At 41.5% G+C, this 20,548-nt stretch overlaps 1 protein-coding gene across 5 annotated transcripts in view; it reads right to left on the reverse strand.

Moving 5' to 3' along the window:
* The window catches only part of LOC138755655 (RNA-binding Raly-like protein), a 454,313-nt gene that overhangs the window by 14,487 nt on the left and 419,278 nt on the right, over positions 1 to 20,548 (reverse strand). For all 5 annotated transcript variants that reach the window (XM_069922039.1, XM_069922037.1, XM_069922038.1 and 2 more), the window contains one exon: positions 564 to 677. In XM_069922039.1, coding sequence (XP_069778140.1) covers positions 564 to 677 — 114 coding nt within the window. The remainder of the gene's footprint in view (positions 1 to 563; positions 678 to 20,548) is intronic.

A 20,548-nucleotide genomic window follows, 5' to 3' on the forward strand; every position in this document is an offset into this window, starting at 1 on the left:
CTGGAGAATGAAATTCCGGAAAAAAAATCAATCACCAACATTTAGACTCATCCCAGAAACATCCACCTCCCATCTCCTTCCTCCTCCTTCTGAATACATTTCCAGGGATGTATGAAAAATAATTTCAGTTTGGGAAAGTTTAAAATTAAGCATCATTATTGTGCCTTTAATTTAATTCCCTGCTATAACTATGGGAACCGGTATTACCGATCAAAAATCTCTTTGCCCAAAATATTTGTCATTTATTTTAAATCAGAAACTAACTGATAAATATTTTAAAAAGGATACATTTACCCAGAATCCCTGAATTCAGATCATTTCAGATTTAAAGTACAATTATGTTCTTCATATCAATGCAAGTTTTAAATGAGAGTAAGACTTCGCTTTAAGCCTCAGGTGCCATCACATTTGATTTAAAGTAACTATTAGATTATGATAACATTTTAATGAAAATCACTTTGAGCCATGTATCGTTTCTAACCTGTCAATGTGACTGATGGCACTATTTTGGCTTAATTTATCCCAGGAGGACTTGTCTGTTACGGGTGCTTATTTCTACCCACCGGCATCTGCCTTTTGTTGTTTCTCCATCTTCTCCAGTCTTCCCAGTAAGAAGTCAATTTTGTTTTTGATTTGGGTCAGTTCCTTCTTGATTGTCTGCAGCTCATCTGATTTCACTGGGGACAGAGAAGCGTACATTCGAAATGCATGCAATTTCATCTTTGATTAAAATAAGACAACTATTCCCACAGTTTTCCTCCTCAGCCTGGCAGAACACTTCAGAAAATCTGATCAACCTGGGAGTTATGCATTTCATACCGGGTGCATTCATCTGTATGTCACTGAAAAGAATAAATAGGTAAAGATTCTTTGACTATGTAATAAGACCATTAAGAAGATGTTTAAATGACAAATAGGTTTACAATGTATCAAAATCATAATATGCTTTACCTTCCTTTATATCAGATTGGAACTTTCAGAAATATTAACGATGAATTAATTTAAGGTACAAATCTACAAAACAGGATAAATAATATTGATGAGGAGTGTAAATTCCAGAATTAAAACTAAGAACTGAATACAGATAAATATTAAGCTATTGTATTGGGTGGTAATATATTTATATAATTACTTCAGTTTTATTTATTCTAAGGTTGTAATACTGAGGATATAGACCATCTATACTCCAACTCAACCATGCTTTTCCTGGAAAATAATTACAATGGGAAACCCAACACACATGCAAATATATTTAAATCAGTGTCTCATAATAATTTTCAATACATAAAAGTGCTGGAAAAACTCAGCATGCCATATTGCATTCAGAGGAAGTAAAAGGTAAACAATATTTTAGGCCCGAGCCCTTCATCAGGGTATGAGCAGACAGGTGCCTGAATGAAAAGGTGGGTGTAGGAGAGGAGCGGAAAAAGGGGCAGAGGGAGGAGCACAGGCGGATATTGAATAAAAAAAATAGGAACTTTATTTCACTAAGAATAAAACGTTGGTGTCCCTCAGTTAATTGTGAATGTATTCTTTGTATTCAGCACAATGCACGGTAATGCAAGCAGATCGAACATATTGTTGTTCTTTATTCTAAGGATCACGTTTAAACACAAATATTATTTCACAATATATACATCAAATATATCCTATATCTGCATTGATGATGTCCCGCCCTAACATGTCTATCCATGGCCACCTACAAATTGGAGGAAAAATATTTTGTCTGGTCACTCTCCAACTAGATTGCATTAACAGGGGCCTCCAGTTTCCATTAAATCCATCCCACAAGTCAATCACTTTCCCTATCCCTCTGTCTCTTCTCCTCCAGATCCCCACCCCCTTCCCTCTCCATTCAGTATGCTACCCCCTCCCTTTATCACTACTCAGCTTTTCTCCTGCCTTCCCTCCCATATCCATCTATGATCTCTTGTCCTGTGATCTCCCCCCCTGCCCCTTCTACCCTCATCTCATTTCCTCCCTCCACCTTTTAATTAAGGCCCCTGTCTTCGTTCTGCTCATACCTTGAGGAAGGGCTCAGGCCCGAAACATTGGTTACTCTTTTCTTTCTCTAGACGCTGCGCGACTGTTGAGTTTCTCCAGCACATTTGTGTATTTCAATTACAGCATCTGCACCCTGTTGTTTAACCTCATAAAAAATGATATGCAATATACACTACTGATCAGTTTATTATTAGTGCATTTGGCTTGAAATCTAAAAGGACCTAAAATTGCCACAATATTCTAATTCTTTTCAATCTCAGCTGCAAATCATTGTCTTAATATATTATCATTTTAAAACTGACATTGCTTGCAAATTTATTACACTTGTATAATAAAAAAAATGAGAATATTTCAGATAACACAGTTATATTTAATTGTCATTCCAAGATGTTCAAAACTTGTTTATGACCATTGGCGATAACAGAAAATGAAAAGAACATTCTATCTTTGTGTTTCTATTTTTCAGATAAAAAAAGTGCATTTATTAAGGTCCAATGAGATTCTGATGACATTATGATAACAAACTGAAATGGCATCTTTAATTCAAATCTTAAGTATTGTGATTGAAATGTTTTGCTCCCCCTTTTGATATTTTCAGGTAGATATAAGATGTACTTGATGCATCTATTGTGAAATAATATTTGTGTTTCAACGTGTCCTTAGAGCTGAAGGACATGTTTAATATGCTTTCTTGACTGTGCATTGTACTGAATACAAAGAAAATGTTAGCATTTAATGAAATGATGGAAATGTAAAGGCTCACCAAGGTTTGCTTTGCTCTTTTATTCTTAATGAATTAACATCCCTTTTGTTTGGATTTATTTGTGTCAATATCCTCCTTGTGAAACTTCCTGTGGTTTCTGTAGGGTGCAATGTTACCACTAGAAATATGTAGCTCAACATTTGGTTAAGATTTGCGACACCCAATGATGCCGACTCAATTGCGTGGACCACAGTTATGGTGTAAAGAATTGTTCTTTTTTTAAATTTTTTTTGTTTTTCACACTATGAACCACATTAACCAAAATACACACAAACATTTCCCTCTTGAATATACACAGTGTCATTTTCTCCCCTTTTTACCCCCTCCCTTCTTCCCACCCCCCTCCCAACCCATTAAATGATCAACGTAGACAATACAATAAACCCATTAAACAATGTCATCACACATTGAAAATAAACAAGAAAATTGTGTCATTTACTTTTACACACTGGGTCAGTTCATTTCGTCTTCTTCTCATTCTATCATTTTAGGGGGTGGAGGTCCGTGGTAGGCCCTCTCTGTTGTGTTCCATGTACGGTTCCCAAATTTGTTCGAATAATGTGACTTTATTTTTTAAATTATATGTTATTTTTTCCAATGGAATACATTTATTCATTTCTATGTACCATTGCTGTACTCTCAGGCTCTCTTCTGATTTCCAGGTTGACATTATACATGTTTTTGCTACAGCTAAGGCTATCATAATCAATCTTTTTTGTGCTTCATCCAAATCGAGGCCTAATTCTTTACTTCTTATATTATTTAGATCTCTGGATTTTTGGTATGTTGCTTTTTGTGATTTTATTTAATACCTGATTTAGATCTTCCCAAAACTTTTCCATTTTCTCACATGCCCAAATTGCATGTACTGTTATTCCCGTTTCCTTCTTACAGCGAAAACATCTCTCTTGAATCGGCTGTGAGTCGGAGGAGGAGGAGCTTGGAGAAAGTGACGAGAAGGTAAGCTATAAAAGTCGGGACCTTACCAGGGCTTGGGCCTACTTGAATAGGCTGTGAGTCGGAGGAGGAGCTCGGAGAGAGTCGGGCTGTGAGTTGGAGGAGGAGGAGCTTGGAGAAAGTGACGAGAAGGTAAGCTATAAAAGTCGGGGGCTTACCGGGGCTTGGGCCTACTTGAATCAGCTGTGAGTCGGAGGAGGAGCTCAGAGAGAGTCGGGCTGTGAGTCGAAGGAGGAGGAGCTTGGAGAAGGTAACAAGAAGGTAACCTATGAAAGTCGGGGGCTTACCGGGGCTTGGGCCTACTTGGTTTGGCTGAGAGTCGGAGGTGGAGGAGCTTGGTGATAGTGACGAGAAGGTGAAGTGAGTGGCCCGGCGAGCGAGCGTGCAGCGAAGGAGTGGGACTTCCAGTCTTTGGCTCAACAGGCTTAGGCGAAAGCAGGCGAGGAGAAAGGTAAGCGGCATTATTTTAACTCAGTCATGCCTATGGGCTTAGTGCTTTGTCCTGGGTGTCAGGTGTGGGAACCATGGGTGAGTTCCACCCTCCCAGATAGCCACATCTGCGTCAGGTGCACCGAGATGCAGTTTCTTAAGGACTGAGTTGGGGATCTGGAGCTGCAGCTTGAGGACCTGCGGATGGTAAGGGAGAGTGAGGAGTTAGTAGATACAACTTTCAGGGAGATAGTTACCCCGAGACCAGATGTGTCAGGTAAGTGGGTAACTGTCAGGAGAAGGAAAAAAAATGCCTGGAAAATGGAGAGCACACCTGTGACTACTCCTCTCAGCAACAGGTATATTGTGTTGGATTCTGTTGAGGGAGATGACCTGACAGAAGCTAGCCGCAATGATCAGGTCGATGGCACTGAGCCTGGTACTGTGGTACAAAAAGTAAGAAGGAATGCAGTGGTCATTGGGGACTCCATTGTCAGAGGTACAGACAAGAGATTCTGTGAGCAAGATAGGTATACCCACATGGTGTGCTGCCTCCCTGATGCAAGGGTAAAGGATATCTCAAATCGGGTCCAGAGTATTCTGCAAGGAGAGTGTAAGCAGCCTGATGTCTTGGTACATGTGAGTACCAATGACATAGATAAAAAGAGGGAGGAGGTACTAAAAAAGGATTACAGTGAGCTAGGACAGAAGCTAAGAAACAGGACCGCCAGGAGGGTGATCTCTGGATTGCTACCTGTGCCAAGTGCAACTGAGGACAAAAATGGAAGGTTAAGACAAATGAATGTGTGGCTGAGGGGCTGGTGTAAAAGACAGGGTTTTGGCTTCTTGGACCATTGGGATCTTTTTTGAGGAAGGCATGACCTTTCCAAAAAGGATGGGTTACACCTAAACCTAAAAGGGGTCAATATATTGGCATCTAGGTTTGGTGCAGCCGTCGGATGCGGTTTAAACTAATTTGGCAGGGGGATGGGAACCTGTATGATAAGGCAAAGGACAGGAAAGATAAAATAGGAAAAGTTGGGTTAGGCAGCGAAAGTAAAAAAATCAGAAAGAGCAAGGAGGGTGAAAAAAGCAAATCTGAAGGCTTTATATCTTAATGCAAGAAGCATTTGGAACAAGGTAGATGAATTGGCTGTGGAAATTGAGACAAACAAATACGATTTGATTGGGATTACAGAAACATGGCTGCAAGGTGGGCAAGCCTGGGAACTTAACATCCCGGGGTATACAATATTTAGGAGGGATCGGCAAGAAAGAAAAGGGGGTGAGGTAGCTTTGATGGTGAGGGAAGGGACTGACACAATTGACAGGAAGGATATTAACTTGGAAGATGCGGAATCTATATGGGTAGAACTGAGGAATAGCAAAGGGTGGAAAACGGTAGTGGGGGTGGTATATAGGCCTCCAAATAGTAATGTAGAGGTGAGGGAAGGCATAATAAGAGAAATTAGAGAAGCGTGCAATAAGGGAACAGCTGTCATTATGGGAGACTTTAATTTACATATAGATTGAACTAGCCAAATTAGTAAAAATACTGAGGAGGAGGAATTCCTTGAATGTTTACAGGACGGTTATCTAGACCAATATGTCGACGAACCAACTCGGGAGCAGGCTATTTTAGACTGGGTATTATGCAATGAAAAGGGGCTAATCAGCAATCTTGTTGTACGAGGCCCTTTGGATAGGAGCGATCACAATATGATCGAATTCTCACTTGACATGGAGAGTGAAGAAATTAAAACTGAGACTAAGGTCCTGAATTTAAATAAAGAGAATTATGATGGTATGAGTCAGGAGTTGAGTAAGATTGATTGGGTGGTGTTTATGGGAGGGGTTGACGGTGGATAGACAATGGAAAGCATTCACAGATTTAATGGAAGAATTGCAGAAATTGTTTATAATTTCGTTTGGCATAAAAATAAACCAAAAAAGGTGACTCAACCGTGGATAACAAGGGAAATTAGAGACAGCATTAGGTCCAAAGGGAGAGCTTATCAATTGGCCAAAAAAAGTACCATATCCGAAGACTGGCAACAGTTCAAGATGCACCAAAGGAGGACAAAGGGATTAATCAATAGGGCAAAAATAAATTATGAAAGTAAGCCTGTGGCAAACATAAAAACCAACTGCAAAAGCTTTTATAGATATGTCAAGAGGAAATGATTGGTGAAATCCAGAGTAGGTCCCTTGCAGTCGGAATCAGGGGAATATATAATGGGGAATAAGGAAATGGCAGACCAATTAAATTCTTACTTTAGTTCTGTTTTCACAAGAGAGGATACAAGTAACCTACCAAGGATGTTGGGAAACATAGAGACTAATGCAAGGGAGGAACTGAAAGAAATCAGTATCTCTAAGGACATGGTCTTGGGGAAATTGAAGGGATTGAAGGCCGATAAATCCCAAGGGCCTGATAATCTACATCCTAGGGTACTTAAAGAAGTGGACATTCAGATAGCAGATGCTTTAAAAATTATTTTCCAGAACTCGATAGACTCAGGAACAGTACCCATGGATTGGAGGGTAGCTAATGTTACCCCACTATTTAAAAAGGGGGGTAGAAAAAAAGTGGGGAATTATAGGCTGGTGAGCCTTACATTAATAGTGGGCAAAATGATGGAATCCATTATTTAAGGATGTAATAGCGGAGCATATGACTAGCAGAGAAGGGATCGGACAGAGTCAACATGGATTTACAAAAGGTAAATCATGCTTGACAAATCTATTGGAATTCTTTGAGACGGTGACAGGTAAAATAGTGGATGTGGTGTACCTGGATTTCCAAAAGGCCTTCAATATGGTTCCACATAAACATCTGGCATGCAAAATCAGGGCTCATGGGATTGGGGGCAAGGTATTGATGTGGATTGAGAACTGGCTGGCAGATAGAAGACAGAGAGTTGGGATAAACGGCTCATTTTCTGAGTGGCGGACGGTAACCAGTGGAGTGCCACAGGGATCTGTACTGGGACCCCAGCTGTTCACAATTTACATTAATGATCTAGATGAGGGGATTCGATGTAATATCTCCAAATATGCAGAAGACACTAAGCTAGGAGGGGTTGTGTGCACTGAAGAGGGGGTCAGGAAGCTCTAGTGTGATTTGGATAAATTGGGGGACTGGGCAGATACATGGCAAATGCACTACAATGTGGATAAATTTGAGGTTATCCACTTTGGTAATACAAACCAGAGGGCAGACTACTATTTGAATGGCAATAGATTGGGAGATGGGGAAGTGCAGAGAGACCTAGGGGTTCTTGTGCACCAGTTACTGAAGGTGAGCATGCAGGTACAGCAGGCGGTTAAAAAGGCAAATGGTACGTTGGCCTTCATATCAAGAGGATTTGAGTATAGGAATAAGGATACCTTACTGCAGTTGTACAGAGCCTTGGTGAGACCACACCTGGAATATTGTGTGCAGTTTTGGTCGCCTTATCTGAGGAAGGATGTTCTTGCAATGGAGGGAGTGCAGAGGCGATTCACCAGGCTGATACCTGGAATGGCAGGAATGACTTATGAGGAAAGATTGTGCAAATTGGGATTGTACTCGCTGGAGTTTAGAAGATTGAGAGGGGATCTCATAGAGACATATAAAATTCTGGCAGGACTGGACAGAATGGATGCGGAAGGGATGTTTCCGATGGTGGGGGAATCCAGAACCCGGGGCCCTGGTTCGAGGATAATAGGCAAACCATTTAGAACCAAGATGAGGAGGGATTTCTTTACCTAGAGGGTGGTGAATCTGTGGAATTCATTGCCACAGAGAGCAGTAGAGGCAAGTTCATTGAATATATTTAAGAGGGAATTAGATATATTTCTTCAGTATAAGGGAATTAGGGGTTACAGAGAGAAGACGGGGACAAGGTACTGAACTTTAAGATCAGCAATGATCTCATTGAATGGCGGAGCAGGCTCGAAGGGCCGAATGACCTACTCCTGCTCCTATCTTCTATGTTTCTATGTTTTTGATACTGTTGGGTCCCATTTATTTAACTTTTGGGGCGTGGTGTATAGCCTGTGTAACCATTTATATTGTATTATGCGTAACTTCGTGTTTATTGTATTTCTCATAGTTCCGGAGCATAGCTTTTCCCATGTTTCATTGTTTATCTTTGTTTAAATCTTGTTCCCACTTTTGTTTGGGTTTACAGCTTATTTCATCGTTCTCTTTCTCTTGCAGTTTGATGTACATGTTTGTTATAAATCTTTTAATTATCATTGTGTCTGTAATCACATATTCAAAGCTGCTTCCTTCTGGTAACCTCAGCCTGCTTCCCAATTTGTCCTTTAAGTAGGTTTTCAGTTGTGGTATGCAAACATTGTACCATGAGTTATTTCATATTTGTACTTCATTTGTTCAAAAGATAATAAATTATTTCCCAAAAAACAATTTTCTATTCTTTTAATCCCTTTTCTCTCCCATTCTCTAAAGGAAAGGTTATCTATTGTGAAAGGGATTAGTTGATTTTGCATTAATAATAATTTTGGTAGTTGGTAATTTGTTGTTTTTCCTTTCTACGTGAATCTTCTTCCAAATGTTGAGCAGATGGTGCAGTACTGTTGAACTTCTATATGTTATAAAGTATATGTTCTCCCCTATTTTATCTAGCTCTATCCTGGTCCAATCTGGTTTTTCACTTGTTTGATAAAATCTGATAGATATCTTAATTGTACTGCTCTATAATAACTCTTAAAGTTTGGTACCTGCAAGCCTCCTTGGTGAAGAATTTTTCTTCATACAATTCTTGTAATGTTCAGTTAATGGATGGAGCTCCTTATTAGTTTGCAGACATAGTGGTCTAATTAAAAGAGGCATTGCTGGGTTGACAGAATTTAATATTACTAAGGTCATGTGCTGTGTACCTGGCATGAAGCTGAAAACAGGTTAGACATTACATTCTCAGCCCCAAGACTGACAGAAATACATTCATTATTGTCTAGTAAAGATAATTACAAGATCAATGACCAAGTTTGTTAATGAAGTGTAACAATGCAATCAATCAGTGACATTTCATCAATCATGTTTTAGAAGAATTTTTCAGTCTACAGAAAGAACCCAAAGGCAATAATTATGAAAATGCCAATCCATAGATGCAGCATATATTACAATGCAAAGTGGAAATGATATTAATGCTAGAATTATGAAATTAAGATAGATGGAATATTTTGATAGTTTGGGATTTTTAAACTTGTTTTGGGGTTTCTGCAGTAATAAAGCAGTGCATGCTTCAGGAACATATAGATGGTTAAATGGGAGGTTTGGGTTAAAGGAAAAAATATTCAAGTGCCTGATTATTAGTTGCCTCGTAGCTCTGACACCTGGTGAGATGGTGGCCCCTGTTTTATGACTTTATGCTGACATTCCTGCAACTACCCAAGTTCCTCCTCATGTGCCTCCAGAGGATGATCTTTCTTGTGCAGCCAAGGTCAACACTGGCGAGTCTGCAAGGTAGGATTGATGAAGCAGACAATGACAAACTTGACTACGCCGTAAGTGCTGATCTTAAGAGTGTTTTCAGAATGCTCTGGTTAAAAAAAAACTGTCTGGGAGAGTTCTTGATGGCCAGGGCACTGGTTTTAGGACACCTCAACATCTGTGCTCAGGTTCATGACATGAGTTGGATTCTTGGGGAAAATGCAGTTTCCTAAACAAACTATTCCTCTTTGAGTAAAGTCTTTGTTCTATAACACTTCTGTGAGAGTAAATTTAAACTGGTAAACCAGTTGTACCCAAAAGTAATCAACAGATTAGAAATGAAGATTTACTGTTATTTTGATAATGACAGGCAGTCCTATCCATGTCTAAGTAGATGATGCAAATGATTACACATTCAGTGAGAATGTATCTCATGAAGCAGAGATGCAAGATGTAGTGCTTTTAAGTTAACTTCCTTAATCTGTACATTGTAGTGAATCGAGTCGCAATTGAGCTCGCAAAATGGCCGGTGAACGCAGCGATCGCGAGGGCCCCACAGGAACCAATGGCTGTCATCCAGCGTGACCTCCCGCATGGCAGGAAACAGCGGGCAACAGCGGAAACTCCTGTCTTCAGAGGCAGGGAGTGAATATAAACAGAGCTGGCAGAGTCGACCTCGACTTGACCGTGTGTGTGTCGTTCTTATCCAACACTTTGCGTAGCACGCATGCTACATTGGTGACCCCGACAGGTCCAACCTGAAGATGATGGACCAATCAGCTCTCCACTCTCGCTTAAGCTGCCAACGTTCTGGGCTCACACGTGTGGCTCAAACAGGCCAAGGCCCAGTTCTACTTTCAACAGATTGCCACTGACAACACCCATTACTATGATGTAGTGAGCTCGCTTGACCAGGACACATATCGATTTCTTACTGCAGCCTCTGGAGCAAGGCAAATACGGTGCCCTCAAAAAGCTACTAACACACACCTTCGGGCTATCATGGCGCGAGAGTGCTGCCCATCTGCTGGACTTGGACAGTTTGGCGGACTGGGCCACATTCATCCTCATGAGTGAGACGGTTGCACTCACTGAGGGCCATAAGCCTTGCCTGCTCTTTGAGCAGATCTTCCTGGAGCAGCTGCCCGAGGATATCTGACACTTGTTCGCTGACGAGGATTTCAGTGACCGGAGGAAAGTCACAGCCCAGGTGGACGTGCTCTGGCGAGCGAAGAAGGAAAATGGTGCCTCAGTGGAACAGATCGCCAAGTCCCGACCTTAGGTGGCAACAAGGCCAGAGCAGACAGAGAGGCAAGTGGAACCCTCAACCAGCCATCTTGTTATTACCATCAATGATGGGGTCCGGGAAATGCCAGCTGTCGTCAATGGCTATGGTGGTTGGCCATTGTGACAGCCTCCTCCATGTGTGAGACTCTCTGTCAGGAAGTTGGTTCCTCGTGGACACCGGCAGCAAAATAAGTGTCCTTCCCCCATGGCCTACGACACCTGGAATGCCAAGTCAGGCCCAGCACTGAGGGCAGCGAACAGCACCTCTATACAAACTTATGGCACCTACACCATCCCCTTATAATTTGCTGGCCACCGATTTAAGTAGACAGCAGTTCCACATCCACATCCTGGGAACCAATTTTCTGCGCACCCACTGGCTGCTGGTCGGCTGAAAGGGTGGTGTTTGGTGCACGTCAGAACTTTTCAAATGGTGCCCCTGGGGGAAGCCAAACTTCCAGCAACTCTACCTTGACTCCGTCACTCTGTCCGACAACACCTGCATACGCATCCTGGCAGAGCTTCCTGTAATTATGGTACGACAATTCTCCACCGTGGAACCAAAGCACAGGGCAAAGCACCACATCCTCACTAAGGGACCCCGGCTTCATGCCAGGGCGCACTGCCTCACCCCCAAAAATCTTTCCCTCGCCAAAGAAAAATTTTAGAAAATGAAGGAGTGGGGATAGTGCTGCAGTCAGACAACCTCATGGTCCCAAAAGCAGCAGGAAGGTGGAGGCCGTTTGGTGATTACCAACATCTCAATGAAGTCAACACACCTGACAGATATCCCGTGCCCCATATCCAAGACTTTACCTGCCAACTTACAAAGGGCATGGATATTTTCAAAGGTTAATTAAATCAAGGGTTATCATCAAACTCCAGTGCACCCAAAGGACATACCACAACCATTCAGAGCACATGGCCCATCTCAGACAACTATTCACCCACCTGCAGGGGTTTGGGCTGATCATCAACCCCGCCAAGTGTCAGGTCGGGCAGGACACAATTGACTTTCTGAGGCATCAGATCAACAGGTATAGGTCGAAACCACTGCCTGAGAAGTTTGGTGGTTCACGAAATCTCGCACCATGAAGGGGCTGCAGGTGTTCACTGTACGTTTAACTTCTACCATCGATTAATACCGACAGCAGCCCTAGCCAGGGCGCAACACAATGACCCTGAGATCCTGGTGTACAGGACGGTGCTTTCCAGGCTGTAGCTGGAGGATGTCGTCATATCCCTTGGCAACCAGACATTCTTCTGCAAAGTCTCCACCAGCAAGCCCCGCCCTAGTATGCCAGCAGCATGGAGATGGCAGGTCTTTGACGGTACACAAGTTCTCACATCCAGTCATCAGAACCATGGTAAAGATGGCGGTCAGCAGGTTCGTCTGGCATGGGCTCCGCAAGTAGGTCAGTCAGTGTGCCAAAACTTACATGCTCTGGCAGGCATCCAAGGTGCAAAGCACCTCTCCAGACGTTTGAGCCAGCACGGCGTAAGTTCAGCCACGTCCATGTCGACATCGTGGGGCAGTTACCAGTTTCATGTGGGGTGAGATTTCTCCTCACTATGGTTGTCCGCACCACGAGGTGGCTGGAGGTGGTCCTGATGGCTGACCTGACCACAGAGACCTGCGCCAGGGCACTAATCACTAACCTGGGTGTCCAGGTTTGGAGTCCTAGAACATTTCACCTTCAACAGGGGAGTGCAGTTTACCTCGGGGCTCTGAGCGGCTCTGGCCAAACTGTTGGGAACCCAACTCCACCATACCACAGCATGTCACCCGTAAGCCAACGCCTTGGTGGAGCAGTTCCACAAACACTTAAAAGCAGCCCTGATGGTCCAGCTAAAGGGACCTAACTGGGTAGATGAACTACCTTGGCTCCTTCTGGGGATACACATCGTGCCAAAAGACTTTAATGTTTCTGCAGCAGAAATGGTCTATGGCACATTCTTGGTAATCTGAGGGAGTTTTTGGCTATTGCCAGTAATCCAGAAACCCCCACGGTGGCACTGAAACAGCTGAGGGAAAGACTGGATACCCTAGCCTCTCCACTGTACTGCCGCACGGCCAGCCCAAATCCTTCATCCCCAGAGACTTGCACACCTGTGAATATGTTTTTTGTGTGAAGAGCACACCAGGCACCCTTCCAATGACCATACAAGGGGCTGTACAGGGTCGTCAGGCATAATGAGTCGACGTGTGTATTGGACATTGCTGGCAAAAGAGGAAACCTTCACCCTCGACTGCCTGAAATCAGCCCATGAAGACATTAGCCAGCCAGTCAAAACTCAGCCCTGCGGTGCAGAGGTAGGCTGCCCAGAGCAGCAACAGACATTCCGCTCGGTTCTGGGGGGCGGTGGGATCGTGCAGCAGCCCACGAACTGAGTCACAACCCGGCTCACAAAACGGCCGGCAAATGTGGTGATCATGAAGGCCCCACAGGGACCAATGGCCGTCATCCCGCGTGAGCTCCTGCACGGTGGGAAACAGCGGGCAATGGCAGGAAAGCCGGCCAGTCGGAGGCCAGCACTGTGATGACATCACTCCTGTTGTCAGAGGTAGGGGGTGAATATAAACAGAGCTTGCAGTGCAATAAATCAGTCTCTGACCTCGACTCAACTGTGTCTGTGTCGTTCTTACTCCACACATCATGTAGCATGCACGCTACATCGCAGAGGTTTTCTCTACACTTTTCTTGATGGCTGCTTTCTGTTCTAAGACCTTGTCCATTCAATAAATTTTTACAGCTGTTCCCTATGCTGCACCCCAAAGGGAAAGAGGGAAGACATAGTGTGTCATGGAGAAAGAATAGAGGAAATGTTTAGTAGGAAGGGTGGGGCAAAGTGGGGTGGTTCAGATATTTTAGATTTCTGCGTCAAATAGGTGGAGTAAATGGACGACGATCAGCCCAGAATGTTTGTAGTTTGAGGAGGCTACACATAAGGAACGGAGAAACTATAGATATGTTTGAAAACAAGTTTGTAAATTTTAAAATTAGGATATGGTTAGATAGGGAAGAATACAAAATGAAGTAGAAGCATGGGGTGGAAGGGCAAAATAATTAAAAGAAAATATTGACCACCCAAGAAGACTGAAATTCCATCATTTAAAGCCTAAGATTTAAAGAATACCTTTAAATACCTCAATAATTAAAACAAAAATAGCATATTATCTTACATATTTTTGAACCTGATATTTGTATTCATAGGTTTAAATCACACAGACCAACCGAATCAGGAGTTGATCACAATTAGCAATAAAATATGATCAAATTTATATTGCAGACTTTACATCAGTAAAGGAAGGTGTCAGGTCAATGATCCCCAAGCCAGATCTCCGAAAAAGTTATCTGCTTGGTCCTATATTCTTGGCAGTATATGTCAGAATAATACTGCAACAGTTAAGACCACAAATGGTAGGATCATTGGGGATTTTGTTACGTAAGTGGCACATGTCATAAGTTGACCCAGACACTTGCAGTTATGCATTATAAAATTTCCATAGCTTTGGGAGCTTCTCAACCACTTCCCTGACTCTTTCAGAATAAATTTAACTTCTTGGTAAGCAGTCTATTTCTTCGGATTAATAACATATAATTGCTTAGGACGCACTCTCATTTATATTGTTAAAATTTATATTGTAATACAGTTTAATATCAAGTAAATAATCTCACTAGTTTTTAACTAGAGCTTCCTTTATAAATAATTTAGGTTAAAGGACAAGATTTCATTAGAAATAAAGGTTATCATTATTTATTGCTTGAACATTCAAATGATCATAATCGAAAGGGTCAATGAGCCTTGAGCATTTCATATTGTTAACTGTCCAGAGGCAAATTTCTACAATACTTATTCTAGTATTATTAGAACTCAGATCAGCAATTTAGTAGAACTTGCACAAATGAGAAACATTCTATTAATTCAATGCACATTGAATCTCCTTTTACAAAATGTCTGCAGATGGTGTAGAACTGGAACAATACGTAGAAATACTGGAAGAACTGAACAGGAAAACAACGGGAAGTCAACAATCAAAGCCACATCGACTTCCTACACTGCAAAACAGTAAAAACTTGTAAAGTACCAGAATCAGGGTCTGTAATGACATGTGCCTAAGACTTTGCAACTTAATCTAAAGAACGGTGTCAATGTAATGTTAAAACCACAACACAGATATTAATCAACCTGAATTAACTTGACACCAGTTGAATTGTGTCAATCATCACTGAAATACTTTCTGAAAAACATTCACTTGAGCATTTTTAATATTACTGGAGAATAAACTAGTCTGCAGGAAGAAAAAATATAGATCTACAAACATTGATTCCATAATACTTTGCATTAATATTGTGGAGAAAATTGGGCGAGAGAGAAGGATGTACACGTGAAAGAGCACTGGCCTCAAAATTCTTGGGCACTTGCTCTGAGAGTGCCATTCCTACCGCACAGATCTGCATTTGTGATTGCTATAAGCTCAGTCTCCAGTTTAAAGACTGTGTTTATCAGTGGCACTGACTGGGATCTTCCATCTACAATAGCTGACCATGCTTTTACTGTTCTAATGATGTAGAGAAGGCTCAGTAAGAACTCAAAATAATTTCTTGCTTTACACCATAGGCCTCATAGGTTGATATAGAGAGGAGATTTGGTAGGTCACCAAAGACTCTTGCAAATTTCTACAGGTGTACCAATGGAAAGCATTCTGACTGGTTGCATCACTGTCTGGTATGGAAGTGCCAATGCACAGGACAGAAAAAGACTGCGGAGAGTTGTGAACTCATCATAGACATCAGCCTTCACTCCATCAAGGACATCTACAAATGGAGGCGTCCTAAGAAAGCAGCCTCAATCGCCAAGGCCATGCCCTCAACTCACTGCTATGACCAGGAAGAAGTTACAGGAGCCTGAAGATGAATACCCAGCTGTAGAAAAACAGCTTCTTCCCTCCCCTCTGCCATCAGATTTTTTAATGGACAATGAACCACAGACACTATCTCACTTTCTTTTCTTTTTGCTCCAATTTCTTTATTTTGAAAATATAATTTATAGCATTATTTGCTTGTGTAACACTGCTGCAAAACAATAAATTTTGTGACATGTTTATGACAATAAGTTCTGATTCTGTCCATGGAGGATTTCTCCAATAAATGCTTGAGACCTCAAGGGCCAATCAGAAACTTTGCTGACTATGGCCCTCAGGAAGGCAGACTTCGCATAGTATCCCAGGCATTCCTCTGGTTAAATCTTTTTCGTGGGGCAACGAAATCAACTACCTGCCAATAACTTCCATCCAAATGAGTGGAAAATAGGAATTTCTTTCCTTTTTATGAATAATAAAGGTCAAATTGACCGAATAACCCTGTATCACCATTTCACCACGAAGGATAATTGAATTAGAAACACAGGAAAAGAAAGCCCAAAATAATCTTGGATGTTGGTGGGCATATACATGTGCAAGTTAGGATCAAGAGTGGGCCACTCAGCATGTCAAACTCATTGCACCATTTAATAAAATAATTTCTGACCTGATTGGAACCTTAATTCCATACACAATGCACAAATGTACTGGAGAAACTCAGCAGGCCACACAGCATCCATAGGAAGTAAAGGATAACCAATTTCGGGCCCAGACCCTTTGTCAGGAATTACATTGCAACCAGTGTGGACTTTCTTGTTTAACAACTCCAAATTTCATTTATCTGTGGTTCCATTTCACCCCCATCTATCTACTTCAGCCTTCAGAATGTCTACAAATTCTGTTTTGAGGGAAAGTCCTAAAGACTCACAGCTCTATAAAAGAAAAAAAAAATACCTAATCTCTCTCATGACTGGTGAGTTCTTATTTTTAATTTTTACATTTTTTTAACGTTTAGACATACAGCACGACGACAGGCCCTTCCGGTCCACGCATCTGTGCCACCCAAATACCCAACAAACTCATTAGTTGTACTAAATTCTCCCTCAAGAGGATACACCCTTTCAAGCCTCCTATTATATGGTTCAATCATAACCCTTTTCACTTCAAACTGCAGCAGATATAAGGCAGCTTTTCCTCAACCATTCCAGGTATTAGTCTAATTAATATTAACTGAACTGATTCATGTGCTTTAACATCCTTCCTTAAACAAGGAGAGGACAGAACCCTAAATGTGATTTCATAATATCCTTATCATCATCGAGCTGTAGATCACAGAAATGGGTCCTTCAAAATGGAATCTCCCTAATTTTGTATCAAATCCACCTGGCAAAATACAAGAGCATGCCAAGAAATACAAAACACTGCAGTTGCTCAAACCTTGATCAAACTTTGAGATACTGGAGGACCTCATCAGGTCAGGCAACACCATGGGTAGAAATATTCAGACAACCTTTTGTTTTGGGACCCTTTATTGAGACTGGAGTATCAAATATATCAAGGGGAAAAAGGAAAAAGCAGGAGGGAGGAAGAAACTGGGAAGGAGTAATGGGTAATATACAAAAGTACTGAAGCAACTCTGCAAGTCAAGCAGCATCCACAGAGAGGAAACAAAGTCGATATTTTGGGTCTGAGTCCTTCATCAGGGATTACTGATGAAGGGCTCAGGACTGAAATGTTGACTTCCTGTTGTTTTCCTGTTGCGTTCTTCCAGTATTTCTGCGTATTGTTCCAGTTCTACACCTTCTGTAGACATTTTGTTTAACCTCCGAGATGCTAAGTGGTGATAGGGCATTGGATAGAATGTGGGAGAGATGGTGAGAGTGGTAGAAGGAAAAATAGAGGTGGAGATTTAGAGAAAATATATTAACAGGAGTAGGTCAAGAGATGCAAACAGTGGAATCAGATCAAGGTGCAGGTTACCTAAATCTACAAAAGTCAATGTTCATGCCATTGGGTTAAAGCAATCCAGGACTAAAATAATATGTTGTCCCTCAGGAATACATTTGGCCTCAGCCTGGGAATGGATGAGACAGATATGTCTACGTGGGAATGCTGAGGGGATTTGAATACTAGTAGGTCAAGTTGACCCACAGACAGAATGCAGGTCTTCAGGGAAGTAGACACCTAATTTTTGTTTGGTCTTACAGATGGAAAGGAAGCCACATTATATACATCCATTGCAGTAAATTAGATTGGATGATGTTCAGGTGAAGCTCATCTGAAGATGAGAGTTGGAACACTATTTAGCTCTACAGTCATGGGGTTAGGGGGGAGCTTAGTAAAGGACAGGGGGAAGTGCCTGAGGGGTTGGGGAGGGAAGAGTGGATCAGGAAGACCTATATTTGGCAGACTATTACTTTGGTTTGTCCACTCATTTAACCCAACTGTATCCTTTTGGACCCTTCTGGTGATCATTTCACAACTTCCTTTATCCAACCTCATTACATTTCAACTGAAGAGACCACTTTTGATATTAGATTCTTCTATTATTGAGGACCAGCATTTTTTTTAAAAACTGTTCAAGTCTCATTGGGAAAATTCATGAATTTCAATCAAGTTTTATATTTAAGACCTACTCTCTGGTGATGTGATGCTTGAGGCAAAAAAATGTCCGCCATCTATTTTCTAAATTAAATCTGCTGTGTACATTTTTTCTCACCAACACAGTAATAGATCCACCTCATTACCACATGAAAATATAATGGGGAAGTTCCATTTACTCTGCACTACTTGTTTTGTGTTGTTTGATTATCTTTAATGAAATACTAGTGGGCATGTTGAGAATGCTTTCTTCCTGCTACTGAGATGACCCTTTCATCTGTGTGGTGAGTCAGAGGGGGCAACATTAAAGAACGAAATACAAGTACTCTCGACTTCAGGAGGAATGGTAGTTACCTGCAGCCAATGGTTCTGCACACAACCAATTCTTCAAAGTTCAAATTTAAAATGTATTGTCAGAGAATATACAACCTTGAGAAATTTTTTTGCAAGTGAGCTTAGAAATTTCTATACCAGTAAATGTAAATTGTACTCATCAGAAACTAAACAAACTGCAAATTGTAATTATAAATACACAGTAATAAATAACAAGCATTAGAGTCCTTAAATGAGACTCTGAATAACTATAGTTAGTCCCTATAGTTGACGGGTAGTAACTATTCCTGAATCTGGTGGTACGTGTCCTTCCCGATGGCAGCAGCGAGAACAGAGCATGACTTGGTGGTGCGGATCCTTGATAATTGATGGTGCTCTTCAACAGCAACATTCCAGAGAGATAGGCTCAATGGTGGGGAGAGTTAATGGATGGGTTAGCTCATCTCTGATTTCTGTGCCAGCATATTGCAAAACGGAAGCCAGATATGAGTTGAAGGCCAGATGCACATCTTTCAATATTCTGCTCTGCCACTGTACTTAGCCTATGCAGTATCTACCTTAATTTTAAATAATCTCCAATACGGTCAGACATTTAAAAGCTGTCAAAAGGTTCTCCAAGGGATAACTCAAGGATGTGCTGCCTATGCTCTTCATAGCCTGCTCTATTCAACTTAACCACCACAATCAAACTATAAGGCCAATGGGTCCCAGGTTGCTACAAAACACATGTTTGGCCACAGAAAGAAAATACACTGGAACAAATGCAACTGGTTGATTTTACTGGATCAAGCCCGATATGATTCAAATAATCCTGTCACAGTGACAGGATCCAATGGACCATGATGGACTCAATCCACCTCGTGCAACCATGGTTTCTATTCTTGTCATGTGATAGCACAACTCTAGGATTGTTTTCTTTTTTGCTTTATTCCTCTTTAGTTTGAATGTCAGAGGTTAAAATGTTATTGTGACAAAGGTCCAGCACTTTCTGCTGGCTAAACCTATCTCCCACCAAGTGCACTTTCTAACACTAACCTCTTCCTGAAAATGGAAGGCTAGTCAAGTTGACCTTTCATATTTGACAGGAGTCCTGTGAAGCTGAGAGGGGTCCATATTTCTAGCAAACCTCAGGCTATTTCCCCTCCACTTGAAATGCCTCTAGAATATCTTAATGGCCTTTGATAACTCTTTGTTGTTAAAAAGGCTTTGGGAACACTTTTTTAAAATCTCTGTATGAAAAAGATACAGAACATAAAACAGTCTAGCATAGGTCCTTTGGCCCACATATCTGTGCCGGATAGGATACCTATTTTAAGCTAAAACTTTTTGTTTGCATATTCAGATGTCAATGTGTAATCTTCTTAAATGCTACTATTGTTTCTGCTTCCACCACTGCCTCTGGCAGCTATCCCAGCCAGCTACCACCCTCTGTGTAAAAGAAATCTTGTCCCACACATCCTATTGTTTAGGTTTTCCGTGGTTAGTAAGGAATTACATAAGGATATGTAAGTGGAGAACCACTGCTCTAGAGGAAACAAACCAAGTTCATCCAATCTCTCCTCATAGTTCATACCCCATAATCAATGCAACAACCTAGTAAATCTCTTCTGTACTCTTTCCACGGCTTCCATATCCTTCTGGCAATGGGGAAATTAAAAAAATATTAATGGCTGTTTCCATGGAGCACCACCAACTACTGGAGGAACTCAGTGGGTCAATGAATCAATGGGAGAAAAATAATTATCGATGTTTTAAGTTTGAACCCTTTACCAAAACAGAATAATTCTTCTCCCACCAATGTCGTTCAACTCACTGAGATCCTCCAGCAGACTGTTATTTGCTCCAAATTCCAGCATATGTATAATCTTGT

This window comes from Narcine bancroftii, chromosome 2 (assembly GCF_036971445.1).
Source record: "Narcine bancroftii isolate sNarBan1 chromosome 2, sNarBan1.hap1, whole genome shotgun sequence".
NCBI classification, from domain to species: Eukaryota; Metazoa; Chordata; class Chondrichthyes; order Torpediniformes; family Narcinidae; genus Narcine; species Narcine bancroftii.